This window comes from Etheostoma cragini, chromosome 14 (genome assembly GCF_013103735.1).
Source record: "Etheostoma cragini isolate CJK2018 chromosome 14, CSU_Ecrag_1.0, whole genome shotgun sequence".
In the NCBI taxonomy this organism is placed as follows: Eukaryota; Metazoa; Chordata; class Actinopteri; order Perciformes; family Percidae; genus Etheostoma; species Etheostoma cragini.
In genome coordinates this window covers 13817664-13832011 of record NC_048420.1, presented here as the reverse complement: position 1 = coordinate 13832011, position 14348 = coordinate 13817664, and the positions used below count along the sequence as shown (strand labels likewise).

The 14348-nt window shown below is 40.2% G+C and overlaps 3 protein-coding genes across 4 annotated transcripts in view; 1 reads left to right on the top strand and 2 right to left on the bottom strand.

Annotated features, from left to right (window-relative positions):
• Positions 1–806: 806 nt before the first annotated feature.
• Positions 807–2433, bottom strand: fabp4a (fatty acid binding protein 4a). The gene is made up of 4 exons (XM_034892574.1): positions 2231–2433; positions 1719–1894; positions 1499–1600; positions 807–939 (listed from the first exon to the last, which is right to left on the bottom strand). Exons 1-4 carry the CDS (start codon positions 2301–2303, stop codon positions 886–888), a joined length of 405 nt encoding a protein of 134 aa, XP_034748465.1. The 5' UTR covers positions 2304–2433; the 3' UTR covers positions 807–885.
• Positions 2434–3868: 1435 nt separating this feature from the next.
• Positions 3869–7393, bottom strand: mrpl53 (mitochondrial ribosomal protein L53). The gene is made up of 3 exons (XM_034892575.1): positions 7197–7393; positions 5491–5603; positions 3869–4136 (listed from the first exon to the last, which is right to left on the bottom strand). The coding sequence occupies exons 1-3, from the start codon at positions 7289–7291 to the stop codon at positions 4018–4020; spliced, it is 327 nt and encodes a 108-aa protein (XP_034748466.1). The 5' UTR covers positions 7292–7393; the 3' UTR covers positions 3869–4017.
• A 2910-nt stretch (positions 7394–10303) lies between these two features.
• Positions 10304–14348, top strand: part of pag1 (phosphoprotein membrane anchor with glycosphingolipid microdomains 1) — a 48937-nt gene continuing 44892 nt past the window's right edge. Inside the window, exon 1 of one of the 2 annotated variants that reach the window (XM_034891147.1) lies at positions 10304–10547. The gene's annotated coding sequence lies outside the window, so the exon portion shown is untranslated. The remainder of the gene's footprint in view (positions 10548–14348) is intronic. The other variant, XM_034891146.1, reaches the window with a different exon arrangement.

The following is a 14348-nucleotide window of genomic DNA, read 5'->3' as shown; positions in this document are numbered from 1 at the left end:
CTTCCACAGTGATAATGTCATCCACTTGGCATCTCCCCAAAAGTTCAAACACGGTCCGTCCTTGACTACCGCCGTACCATTGTCCACACAGAAGGAAACAAGAGCATTGGCCCACAATTTCACCTGTTTTGGCCATTAGGTCCAATCAGTGCGATCGTCCCTTCCTGTCATGGGAAAGTGGCCCTTCTGGCTCTGGAACAATTCACCCCTCCAACACAAATGCAAAACTTTGACAAGCATCCAAAGGGAGGGGACAACCCATAATGCTTTTAGTTGCAACATGAACACAAAGCTGCCAGTACATGTGCAATGGGAAATGTTCAACCTCCCAAAACAAAAAGGGGGGGGGAGAAATACATTTCCTCACCGACCTCTCTGCACAAGGCTCCCAGTAGGTTACTTAAAAATCCACATTCCTCATGAGTTCCTGCCAACAAGCATCATATATCATCAAGATGGCTGACTTACTTCTTGGCCTTTGAACAGGGAATAGGTTTGAGTCTTTTTGCTTGTGTAAAAAGACAAGCATGAGAGCCAAAGCAGCTGGTACGAGTGACACATGTGGGATAAATGACAATAATCCAGAATAAACCATGAAACTCAGAAAATCTGTTTGTCAGATTATGCATGTTGTCAGAAAGTCCTTTTTGCACCACTTGCCCAAATGATTGGAATACCTAAAAGAGTGTCAAAACGTTACACCATTCAAATAACACAATTAACTCAGACGCCATTTCAATTTTTTATTCAAATCGTCACAATTCCAAATGAGTCATGTTGGAAAACAGATGCACAGACATGTGATATTGGCAACACAGTGAAGATAAAGAAAAGAGCAGAACACGCCTTTGGTATCACGCCCATTGAACTGAGCCAGTCATCCCATCACGCCTCCTTTATGTACGTCCTCACTGCGACTACGTCTCCCATTATGCATTTCTGTGGGGAAAATGCAGATATTAGTCGCGGTCTAAGAAGCAAAAGAGATGCAGTTGGTAAAAATAAAAAAATATAAAGATAAATTCCTGCATAAGTTTGTGAAAGATTTTGGGCTGCAGCTATCCCGTCCGGGGACCCTGTCCTAATTTCTTAATCCTTTGATGTAGCCTGAATGCACCCTATTCCATAGAAGGAATATTTGGTCTTCATAGTATTAAAAAATGATATTGTGCCCCCATTACTCATAGTACAACAACATTTTAATCCATTATTTTTTCACTAAAATACACGTTTGCCTTATTCCCTCAAGTGGAGGGTGTGGACACAGTGGTGAAAATAACTGATCATAAACATATTACACTTGCAGCCTTTTAAAACTAAACTCCTCAATACCTGTGAATTTATATTAAAAATATTAAAAAAAGAAAGGATGTTTGAGTGATAAAGTACTTTACAGACAATTGCATACAAACGTGACGTTTTCAAAGTTACAAAAAAAAAATTGAGTTTGGTACCAGTTTACCAGGTTCTAGAAAGTCACTAGAAACTAAATCCTTACCGCTATCAACTTCCCATCTGAGATCTCTCTCTCGATATTCGTCTCTTTGCCATCCCAGCTCTGTTTCTGCACAAGTTTCTCGTTCTCCAGAGTTACCACGGTCTGCAGGACACACAAGAGACACAAGCCATTAATTCCAGAACAGAAGGACACATTTGTTTTTGGTCTGCCCTCAAAAAAAAAAAAAAAAAAAAAAAAAAAAAAAAAAAAAAAAACTTACCATTGTCTTCCTATCGTCTGCGGTTGTCTCCTCAAATGGCTCGTTGAGTTTAAATTTGATTTCGGTGGTTTTGAATGTGCTCTGAGACTTCAGGCATACAATCCCTTGATCGTCCACGGTCACTATCAAATTGGGCTTGGTCCGATTCCCCACCTGCCGGGTCGCAAATCCCACACCTGCACAGCAGAGGGGCAGCATCATCAAAATGCATTAAATAAGCAAAGCAAGAATGAGTAAAATAAACGTGTGAAAAAAAATTAAACTTGTGTTGGACGTCTATTTAATACAGCAATTGATTTTTTTTTTTTAGTCACATACGCCAATTCAAATAGAAATGAAAGCAATTTGATTATTCTCTTTAACGGTACACATTTAACGTTAACTTAGCTAGCTACTAAAGTTAGACACACAAAAAAGCAACGGACTTTACAGTAACCTCATCACCACTTACCGAATGACAAGCGGATAGTATATTGCCTTCAACTAGCTATCAACACACACCACACTCTTACCAATTGCTTTCATGTAGTCGTCAAAGTTCTCGCTGGAAATCATCTTCCACGTCCCAATAAATTTCTCAACCATTTTTGCAGTTTCTGATGTGATATCCTCGACGACGCCGACCAGCTGTGTGACTCTGGGTTCAACTCTCTTCCACTGTGGGAACACACTCGTTTTTAAAGGGTCAGCCTGACGTCAAGCGACGCGGTAGCAACCAGTCACAGCATTCAACGTCACATAGTAGAGCGTTGATTTCCCGCCTCCAGCCTGCTTGTTACTAGCAGGTGTAACTAAGTGGCTTTTCTCATGAAGGGGAATTTAAAAAGTTGTTTTCATCCCAAATGCTGAATCATCTTCCTAAGTTTGTATTCTGAGCTAAATGGGCATCTGTCACTCCTCATCATAGGAAAATCTCAACATATTGTAATTTTAATCAAGGCAAACAACTGCTACTTTGTTAGCATGTTGTTAAATGGCATCCCATGAGCCTTAAACTAGTGGCACACTGTTAAGAGCTCATGGGTGATGTAGTGGGTGAAGGCTAACCATTATTTATTTAAAAACACCTGGCGTTGTTACCAATGGCTTTATTAATGGTGAATAAATCATTTACTAATGTTTATTAACTCAATGATGTCATCCCGTGTGGGTTGGTGAGATTGTATAACCACTTATTTCTACAAATGGGCTGTACACCAAAACGTATATTTTAACAACTTATCCTTTGCAACGGCAGACTTGATGATTAAAACCACATATTCTCTTAATAAATTATTAATGTAGGTAAACATTGCAAACTTAATGGCTTGTTAGGTAGTGAGAGCCCCATTAGCATTTCATAATGGATTAGTTACATTGATAACTGTAATAGACGAGCAATTGGAATTCTTTTACAATCTCATAATCCATAATGTCCTCATAACTGGTCTATAATCAATAAATATATTCATTATTCATTTTTCATTAGGTAGAACTTATAGAACAGTTTACAGAGTGCGGCTTATAAGAAGATGGTACTAATTCTACTCATAGTAGAAAACATTAACAATAAAGTTATTTAGATTAGAATATTCCTGGTACACCCCATCAGGAACATGCTTCAGCTTGTCAGAGAAACTGATCAAAATACATGTTCTACGCCAAAATAAATGTAATAAAAATCCATCCATGGAGAAAACCCATTAAGTTATAAATGCTAATGGGACAGAAAGTAGCTAGCAGAGGAAACAGGATTTCAGTTATCTTTGCCTGAGTTAAAGGTTTTTTTTCTTCTCAGCTGGGATGCATCTAAAACTATTCCAAATTACATTTAAGCCTGCTGTATCAAAGGTTAGAGCTTGCATAATATTCTTTGAAACACTAAAATTATCTCTTTTATCAGGAAAATGGCACATTATGCAAGGACACACCATGACCCCCGTACTGATCACAGCAAATGTTGTCAGCCGTTAAAGCATTTCAATTGAAGTCTTCATTATGGATAAAATAATGATAGCAGATGGGGCTAAACTATTTTGTCTGAACAAGAGGGTGCAGTACGTTTTCATGCTGACAGCAAAGAACATCTGGTAGGATTTGATTCCTAAATGATAGAGGAATTTGGATTGTGTGACTCAAGAGGAAAGAGTAAGGAGAGAACGGACTCAGTATCATGCCTGCAAACAATGCAGTAGAGCTTTAGTGGATCAAAGGTCAATCCCCACCAGAGCAGCCACATTTAAATGAAATACTTTAATAGCAAACATTCAAGAATATACACAGCTGAATACAGATACAGTCAACACAGATACATTTAACATTATTTTTTTGCTGCAACTTTTGCCTGTAGATCCTTGGCTGTGCACAGTGACTGAAATGCGCTCAGCATCTCGCTGCTGGTCAACTTTGCTCCCTTCAACAGCAGCTTCTCTCCGTCTACTGTAATCGAGAAAGACAAAGACACAATGAGATGACTCACAACAACACACTGACCGATAACTCTGTATAAAGTGTATAAAAAGCGAAGAGGTGAAAAGTTAAGTGAGCAGAAGATGAGTAACATACACTGTGCAGCATCTTCACAATGCTCTGCTGACCTGTGGCAGACATTTCTACTTTCATAAGTACTTGACTAATTGTGAGTAATATCACGCAGTAACAACTTCAGCATGAACTTCCAAGTCTAGATCACACAGTCCAAAGTTGTGTATACTACGGGTTGTGCTGCATGCACAGAGTTAACTTGTCCTGTGTCCTTGTCCAACAAGGAATAACACCCACAGGTACACAACACTGATCAATTCCATACCTTTCAAATCTTTATTAAATATAGAGCCCATCTGGACCTAGTTCTGTAATTACTAACTAAAACAAGTCAAAAGGGTGTTTTCAAACACTGGCTCAAGTTAAAAGAGTCTGTAGTCTCTTCCCGTTCCCTTAAGGTTGTTCAATTTAAAGAAAATGAAGACTTTTTTTTTTAATAGCAAATCTGAGGACAGTAATATGTCAAATTGTAATTTAAGTGTTCAGATGCATTAGATGCCATTATTTCATTGTAACTCTGCTGTTGTCCATCTGTCTTTGACTCTATGTCTCTCTTAGCCAAAACTCCCCATGTGTTTCAGTGTTAAATATTTTCTTTAATACCATGTGCTTGAGGTTTTCCAGATGCCAAATTCAAAATTATCTTTGCTAATTACTTAGCCACATACTATGTCCTTTGCCTCTTAACGTCACACACACGTATTGTTTCTTGTATCATGGCAACCGCACTTTAAAATATCTTTATTTGACGCCATTTTGCTTACTTTCAGTCTACCATATAATCATCGTCTATTGTTTGCCTGCATTTCTTGTGTGTTTACTTGTTTGTGTGTTTTTGTTTTTTGCCGTTATTGAAGAAAATGCTGCTGCTGTAATAAGGAAATTTCCCCATTGTGGGATGAATAAAGAATAATCTAATCTATCTAATCTAATCTATACCGTATAAAAATGTGTAGTGAAATTGAGCTTTAAAAACTTGACACCAGTTCACACTCACACACACACACACACACACACACACACACACACACACACACACACACCTGAAAAAACAACAGAAGATGGCTTCGAGGGGATACAAAAGTTTGACTTAATGAGTTTTATGACACTTCATCTCTTCAGTGGATTAAAACAATGCCAGGAATCAAAACTACAAATGCAAATCTCCAGCCGCAATCACACTGCCTCAAACAGTCCCGCTGTTAAAGACCTTCTCCCACACATCTACGTGTGGTCAGGTGATACTTACGATAAGTGATATCCACTACGGGTTCAGACCTGTCGTGTTTCACCGTCGATATCACCTCACAGTTCATGTTGGTAGCTCGGGCCTTCTCTGAGCCCACCATGGCCAGAAACTCCCTGTGGGGCATAGTGCAGCGATGGAAGGTAACTAAATACACTCTCACACACTCACAAACACACACACACACATCGGATGAACTCCCATACTGCTTGATCAATTCCAAATGTTTATTTCAAATTATTCATTATATAAAAGTGGATAATGTTAATTTTCTACTACTACTACTATTACTACTAGTACTCGGAGTGAAGCTGAATGTTTTAAATATAACCGTTTCTTTTAGGTAACCATTTCCTCTGTTTATGCAATACTTTAAGAGAACTATTTCAAATGGTATCCAATACTTTTAGTTAATCATTTGAACTGGTTAGTCATTATTTTAGCTATTTATTCATACCATTTCTTCAGTACTTTTGGCTAACTATTGCTACAATTTATCCATTACTTGTAGCTATTTATTTCTACCATTTAATCATTACTTTTAGCTATTTATTTCTACCATTTATCCATTTCTTGGAGCTATTTCTTTCTACCATTTAAACATTACTTGTAGCTACCTGTTTAATAGTGCTTGCTTGCTGACTTGATTTCATTCTCACATGTAGTGTTTAGTTCTTACAGCTTATGTTCTTTTGATCAAAATCATAACCTCAACTAGTTGAGCTGCTCCACAATCTTTCCACGTACACCCTGGCAACAGCACAAGCCCCCCTGGGCTAACACGTAGCCCTGGTTAGGAGTCACTATGAGGTTCTTGTATTATACTCAACTATTTATTTCATTTTTTTGCTACTTTGCACTTCAACGTGAAGCATTTGACAATGTGGTACTGCTATGTTTACTTAAGTAACATACTGTACATTGTACAGATACATTAATTGACATTGAGTATAACATCCTCAATACTAAAGTTGGTAAATAATGGCCCTTCACACCTACAAACAAAAACTGGTGTTTTTTGTTTAATAAGTTCTTCCTCTGAGGACTGTGTAGGAGTGTGCACACTGTGCTTGATTAACACCTGTCTGACCATCCTACGCATTTGTTGCACTTACATTATATTGGTTGATGAAGTGTGGTTATCTTTGGTTGATGAAGTGTGGTTATCTTTGGTTGAGGAAGTTTGCTTATCTTCCAACATAGCTCGGTAACCAAGGTTAACATGAGCAGTCTAGGTGAAAAAATACGTGAGCGTGCAGGACTAAAAACTTTGTTGTTGTTGTTTTCCAGACCAGATATTAAAAATTTCAGACAAATTAAATCGTCTACCGTGTAGTTCACTATAGCACATGGGTAGGCTATATGGGGGGAAATGGCTGAACTTAAACATAGGTCTATTTTCCTCAACAGGGAATAGGTAGAGATAACGTTACCGTAGGGGAAACTACCGGTAAGTACGGGAAAACCTTATGTCGTGTGTATTTAACAGGTAACTCAACCAGCCACACAACCACATACTTCTTCAATCATCCTAGTTAAACAACAAGTTATTAGCTACATAAAATGCAGCCTAAAGACTCAACTAGCTGATAATAATCGTCGGCTCATTGGAAACAATGTCGCCTCATTGTGAAATTACGGATGTTCACAGTCCAGTCACACAGAACCCACTCTACGACACAACAAGCCATTAAACAAACACTGCTCACCGTGTGGAACGAACATTAGACTCAAAGGGACAAAACTGAACCGCTATTTTCTTCACAGCCTTCAACACCACGGTCGCTTTACTGGAAGCCGCCATGTTTTCTTGTTTTGACCTCTAACCTCGACAGAGATTGGCGCTTCTCACGTGGACCGCTAGAGGGCGCCAGAGGATAAATAACCCCCCATCAGTGTGAGCCAGTTGCCTGGGACACTAATAAGGTAGGCTACAAGATGTTACTAATAAGCACAGAAAAATAAACAGTGGATTTTATTTGAGTCATGCAAGCCTGAAACATGTAAGTTTCTGTGATGACAATGCTGATTTGGGTTGTATTTTTTCCTGTTCACTTGTTCAATAGTTCTATCCGTTTTAAATTGTATTTGAATCTTTACCTCCAGACCTCATGCATATAAAATGTTGTGTCAAATATGTGTTCGCCACTTTCAGAGTTGGTGCATAAACATGTGTGAGGTGAGGTACGACATGTATGGCCATTAAATGTCAGGTAAGTCAATTGAGCACAAATTCTCATTTGAAAAAACACATTCATATCTGGAAGCTGGCCAGCAGGTAAGGGCTCAGTGGTGGTTATAAGGGAGGGACATTTTCCCCACCCACAGTTTATCCTGTCAGTCTGGGGATTAAACCCACTGCCCCACATGGGGTCTACCGAAGGTGTCTATGCTGAGACACAGTGTTTTGATTGTACAATTTTGGATTCCGCGGGTGTCAATGATTTAAAACCATATTCCTGCTCTCCTATAGGTGTCTATTTAAGCACCAAGTAATACTTTAATAACACCACTTGAAGAAAAATTAACTGCCTTTCTATGCTGTAGGTCAGCAGTGTGTTAATGGCAGCATCTCGTTCACAATGCCATGACAAAGCTCGGTAGCAACCTGCCAGGGAAACCAACTGTGACACCTTGCAGTAATCATCTGACAAACAGATGTCACCTAGCAGAATTACATTAGGAGAGGACGAGTGTGGGGTCTGGCACTGCACTAAGGCAATAAAGGAGGAGCTGCTCTCCAAAAAGACAATCAAAAGGACACATCTCATAATCAAATAGACAGGGAAGTGGGAAATGGTCTTCAGGGAATGCTTCCTGCACTTAGCAGATGAAAAAAGGTCAAAAGCCTGTCAAGGTATAAAATGCATTTACATTTTAACTGTGTTAGTACTTAAGTCAAATGTAATCAGAATTCCTTCTGATAAATAATTAAGTGTGTGTGTGTGTGTGTGTGTGTGTGTGTGTGTGTGTGTGTGTGTGTGTGTGTGTGTGTTTGTCAGTTTTGGAATTTTAAAGGAGAGGTAAGCTCAGTATATTTAAAAAAAAAAAACTTATTTTGAAGAAAACAGAGAGAGTAAAGTAGTAGTGCTTACTAATCTATGAAAATAAAAATGTGCGCATTGCGTTTGCACTTCCTCCCGCTCTGCTCAGTATAGCTGTGTATTTATAGTCACCCTATTTTCAAGGCGTAGAACAAATATGTTATTCTCAGATCAGCCCAGCCGAGCTCGCCCAGTTTATCCTTACTTCAACACGCTTCAAGTCTCTTTCCTGAGTGGCCGACAGTCCGTCGCAGCCTGTGACAGTTGGACAGTGGAGGCACAGGGCTCTAAATTTAGACATACTGCGATTGAGGGGCAGAAGCATTTCCTATACACTTCTCTAACACACACACACACACACACACACACACAGTTGTACTGTAAGTGTCCAGCACTAAGAAAGTGGGGGAAAGAGCGCTCTGAAACAATGAATGCTCAAGGGAATGTTTGACCTCAAAGAAAGTAGAGGTATTGTCTTGGTGCAGGATTTCATTTATCAAGTTCTCTGTCTGAAAACAATAATAACATATGAAATGTCCATTGTCATTCTGAAATGATCCTACAAGAAGGAACTGGTGTTTAGGATGTTCTGCGTGTGTCCCTTTTGAAACTATTACCATGACGCTGCTGTTAGTGCTGCTTTTACCACTTGGTGTAAACCATAGACTGTAAATTATTAATACAGTCTATGGTGTAAACAAGTAATTGTCAAAGTGGTGGGTAACATGATTCAAAGTATCACACCAAAGTTCAGAGTTCATCTTTGCTACAGTATTCACATGTTGGGGAACAGTTTAAGTGTGAATATGGAGTACAGAAGCTTTGATTAGAGGAAGAATTGAAAAAGATCGTAACGATGTATGATTTGTGAGAAGTAACACTCAGGGGCTTTCTTGAGAAATAGGCTACCAATGCATTTACTGTTGGAGCGAAGGTATTTCCCCCTTGAGACTAATAGTGAGCAAGGGCGTAGCGCTTTGGTACTACTGCATTCATTACACCACTCGCTAGTCAAGTTCTGGCTCCCTGGGGAAGTCCCAGAAGTCGTTAGGGTGTCCCCGGGAGTGTGAAGAACACAAATCACTGAGTAAGACTGACATAAAAAAAAACAGCATTTGTTGCTTCTAATTTGGCTACATGTGAAATATAACAAAACATGTTTCTCAAAAATCCTGGAATCATAAATGGTGGGGAAAAAAGCCTCTTCCTCAAGGCGGTCTGTTCTATTAAAAGCTGCTTGTATGAACTGTGCAGATCTTTTGGTGGTTTGTACACAGCACAGGAAAAACTATACACTATATACAACATTATTAACAGTTAAGTCAGTTTAATTTATATACAGTAACCCAAAATCACAAATTCAATCTGCTTCAAGAAGCTTTACAATATATAGGCTACAACATCACCCTAAGACCATAGTGCATACTTTATAAAATTACAGCTTTCGATAATAACATTATTTTTTCAGTGTTTTGTATTTGACTTTATTATTATTATTATTATTATTATTACAAAATCTATAACTTAACTATTCACTGACACATTATTGTATTTATTACAGATGCATTCAAATTCAATATTAAGTCCACCATTATTATTATTTTGCATATGATTCCACATTAAATTGTTATACAGTACGTGTGTACGCAGCTCATTTAATTAATACAGAAAGAATCCTAAAGCACATCTACCAAAAGCCAGTCAAGCACAAGGTGAAATACATTTCCCATGGAGCTTTGCGCCGCGGCAGCTCCCTGGCACTCCTCCTCCCACCAGCGTCCTGCTGCTGCCTGGCAGAGCTCAGAGCGGAGCCGACTGAAATGAGCAGCTCCGCGTCTCTAACGTCCAGAAATGTGCGCAGGCTGAAGAAGGAGCCGCATAGCTGTCTGTGTGTGTCCTCCTCAGACTACTTCACTCTCATCTGCAGCACCGGCCGAAGGATACACGCGCACTAAACAAAATCCAGACACTTTTCTGTTCAACCAGCCGCTGAATGCAGATAGTCCTCTTTCTCTGGTAAGCGCTTGTTTCATATCTTCGCACCCCCGTGTAAAAGTTGTGTTGTGTTCTTGTGGTTGTTTATTTTTTATATCGCTGCTGCAGCTGGGCTGAGAATGTGAGTCTGTGTGTGTGTGTGTGTGTGTGTGTGTGTGTGTGTGTGTGTGTGAATGTGTGTGTAGGACTCATTGGGAAACTAAACAGAGAGTGTGCTGTAGTTGTGACTGCGGCAGACTCATTACTCGCAGTGAAACCAAATGTGAGCAGCAGTGACAGCGAAGCTGGAACAGAGACTTGTTGCCTTACACCAAAATATTTCGTTTCCTGCTCATACTAAACAGTGCTGTGAATATTGATGCTGCGTAGTACTTGAATATTTGGGGAACAGCTGTGTCTCTCTCTCTCTCTCTCTCTCTCTCTCTCTCTCTCTCTCTCTCCGTTTTTCATTTGGTCAACACTGGCCTTAGTCTGTAGCATCATGTCTATTTTCCAATGTCCTTGGCTGCTGCATGAAGTTAAACATTTTTTAAAGGAACTATAACTACTATAACCTTGGTGATACTTCCACATTTCCATGAGCACAAATCGTAATATTACCTTGATATTAATTTCCTCATATTACGGGTAATGAGTTGAAATGTCTTTTATTATCGCCTTCTTGTTTGGCTCCTTGTTTGTGACAGTGTGTGACAGCAGAACATGTGAAGAAAGCCAGGCCTATTCAATCTTCATGACATCAAGATATGTCTGTACTTGTTTTTGAGATCTAAATCAACTTCCCCCATGGTGACAGATTGACTGGTTTTACACACCCACACCCACACCCACACCCACACCCCACCCACACCCAAACCCACATCCGTACTGTGTGGATGGTCATGTGTGTGGATGTTGCTGAGCCCTCTGGCTGGATAACCTCACTGACAAGTACACGGCCTCTCCTTCCTCATAGTGTAGAGCTGGTGTGCACACATGAGCAAACACACACATATTGTATGTGCATAAGTGTGATGCTTGGTGAAGCAGAAGCGCACACACTGTTTTAAAACCATCTTTGTCTGTAATTGTGAATCTGGATTTCCTCTGCTCACCTGCCAAATACCCCCCCCCCCCCCCCCCCCCCCCCCCCCCCCCCACACACACACACACACACACACACACTCTCTCTCACACACACACACACACACAGAGCCAAATGCCACCAATAGAAACCCCCTCCCTCAGTCTGTATTGATGTGTTCAGTTGCTGAATAGGAGCTGTTGGCAGGCCATATACACTACAGCAGACTGGCTTTTATAGAAGTTAACATTTGCCTCAGTAAACACAAGTTGCACTTTGTTTTAGCTTCCCGTTGCTTTTGCTGCACTTCCTCTTGTTTTAGGCTAACCATTAATAAACACTGGCATGGCCCTGACATCATTTACTGGGAGCGTGGTGAATAAATACCCGCTGCTCTGCTGAAACTTGCAGCAATTGAGCTTTAATTCCAGAAACTGTAACTGTGCCTAAAAGGAGTATCGAGTTCTTGAAATACCCCTCTGTCCAGACCAGCGTGAAAGCAAATTAATCCAAATGATGCTAAAAAAAAAAAATCCCAAAATGCTCGCCCTTCCTCGTTTTCATGTCATTGTAGTGTGTTTATAAGGCAGTAGCTTCCAGGCATTTGCAGAGCAGCACACGCATGTCAAAGAGACAGGACTGCATATGTGTGTACAACTAAATCTGTGTCACTCTATAGCGATTGTCTGTGTGGCAGTGAATGTAAGAGAACAGCAGGGCAAATGCTTTGTGGCAGTTTTAACTTCAGAATATTCATAGCATGCTGTTAATGTTGGTATCTGAATGGAGACAAGGCTGGGTATGTGCAGCTGTTGCACGTAAGAAGGGAAATGAGTGAGGAGCAAAAGGGCCGAGAGCGTTCTCTGAGGACTTTACGGTAAACTGCACCAAGTCCAAGTAGGGTTTGTTTCGGCTTGATATGGGTAGCCTTTTGTTCACACATCCCTTACTTGAAAGGATCACACTCGAAGTGTCCAAACATTTTCCCATCCAGTTTGGATAGGAGGGTCCAGCCTCCTCCACACTGAGCCAGCTATGAAAACGCCGCTTAAGTGTTTGTGTTGTGTTTTATTACAGCTAAAGTCATGATTTAGTCGGTCTCATTTGCATGTTTTCTTGTCTGTTCTGTTTCTTATTTTGTTTATAAATGTTACGCGTCACCAGATAAATCCGATGTCTGCCTCATCATCAAGTAGACACATTACTTTGTAAAAGAAACAGTTCAACATTTTGGGGTTTGTGAAGAGTTAGTGAGAAAGTCTAATTAAAAAGACTGTTTCTGTTCAGTGGAAAGCTGGAGCCAGCGGCCGCTTAGCTTAGCATAAAGACTTTTAGAGATAGATAGAGACGGGGGAAACAGCTCGCCTGGCCTTATCAAAGGTATAGACAAGGTGCCTTTCAACACCTTTTCACTCGCTCTAATTAACCCCCAAAAACAACAAGTTGTATTTTGTCTTTGGACCTTTAGGTTGACAAGCAACCGGCAGAGACTCCAGGAAGTCATTGCTTCTGGCTAATAAACAGTCCAGCAATTAACCCCTGGTAAAACCACAACTAGGATTAAACATTACAGATATAAACTGTTAATTTCTGAGTTGTAGAAGGAAGTATTTTATTGTAAAACTATTTAAATTGGACTCAATTCTTGGTTCTATTCAGGAGGGACTGAACCGCTGTTCATTATAACTGATCAAAATGTGTATAGACGGACAGAGAACACAGAGGTGCTGCTATACTGGACATGAAGGTTGTGCTGCTGAAGGGATAACGTATAATATTCGCACTGTGTCCGACTGCTGTGAAAGTTTCATCATAGGCTGTCAAGATGTCTTTAGGCAGACTACATGCATTTCACACTCACTTAGGCTTTAACAAGCAAGAGCCCCATCCCCATCATTGGTAGGCAAACAGAAGAGTGTTTGACTCTGAACCTCAGGTTTTGCAATTACCCTGCATGCCCTGTTTGACACCCCTGTCCATCTGCGAGACACACACCTTGGGAAATTTAGGCCAAGGATTGAGTCTGGAGGAAGTGCCTGTCGCTGTGACTACCAAAGACTGTTTATTAAATGTCAAGTTTGCTTCAGATTGAGCAGGATTCTATTAAAAAAATAGAAAATACAGTTTTCTGTGTTCTCTTTTTTTTTCTTTATTGATCTGGAACGAAGCAAAAGAGAGGAGCTGAACGTTAATGTTTTCCCTTTCAAATGGAGTTCCTGCTGTGCTGGACAGGAGGGGATTTTTTACAGAATTGAATTTCTATGTTTTTACGGTTTTTGCTGTGTTCTCTATATCCCCCATAACATCACTGAAGTAGTTTGCATATTACGTATTAATATGTAAATCTTTCATGGACGTGTTGGCCTCTGCTTTGTGTTTGCATTGCTCAGCTTAAAAATACTCAAAGCTTTAGGAAGATGTAGGTTTTTAACTTACGTGGGGGGGCTGAAGAGGAGGGGGTTGGGCTAAGGAAGAGGAAATGCTGTGGCCAGAGGCGCTCCAACAGGCCATTCAGCAGTCAACAAGCTGTGGTTGAAGGATGCCACTGTTAGCTGCCACCTGTCAAGGGAGCACCCATTTGTGTTCCTGTGCAGGCTAATATGAAATTTGGATTTACTAACATGAGATTCTATGATGCTTGATGGGATGAACTGACAAGGCTTATGTCCATTCCCACCCCTGCAGAAAAGCCAAGATTGTACAGTATATTAAGAGTGCTTTTAATTCAAGGCTTCACCAAGCTGCAATGGAACAATTCT

Excerpts from the sequence above, each read along its gene's own strand:
- fabp4a (XM_034892574.1), bottom strand. The coding sequence starts at position 2,303 with ATGGTTGAGAAATTTATTGGGACGTGGAAGATGATTTCCAGCGAGAAC. Across the intron at positions 1,895-2,230 it reads CGACTACATGAAAGCAATTG|GTGTGGGATTTGCGACCCGG; the intron begins GTAAGAGTGTGG and ends TCTGCTGTGCAG. Across the intron at positions 1,601-1,718 it reads CAGACGATAGGAAGACAATG|ACCGTGGTAACTCTGGAGAA; the intron begins GTAAGTTTTTTT and ends TGTGTCCTGCAG.
- mrpl53 (XM_034892575.1), bottom strand. The coding sequence starts at position 7,291 with ATGGCGGCTTCCAGTAAAGCGACCGTGGTGTTGAAGGCTGTGAAGAAA. Across the intron at positions 5,604-7,196 it reads TCTAATGTTCGTTCCACACG|GGAGTTTCTGGCCATGGTGG; the intron begins GTGAGCAGTGTT and ends TATGCCCCACAG. Across the intron at positions 4,137-5,490 it reads CGTAGTGGATATCACTTATC|TAGACGGAGAGAAGCTGCTG; the intron begins GTAAGTATCACC and ends TCTCGATTACAG.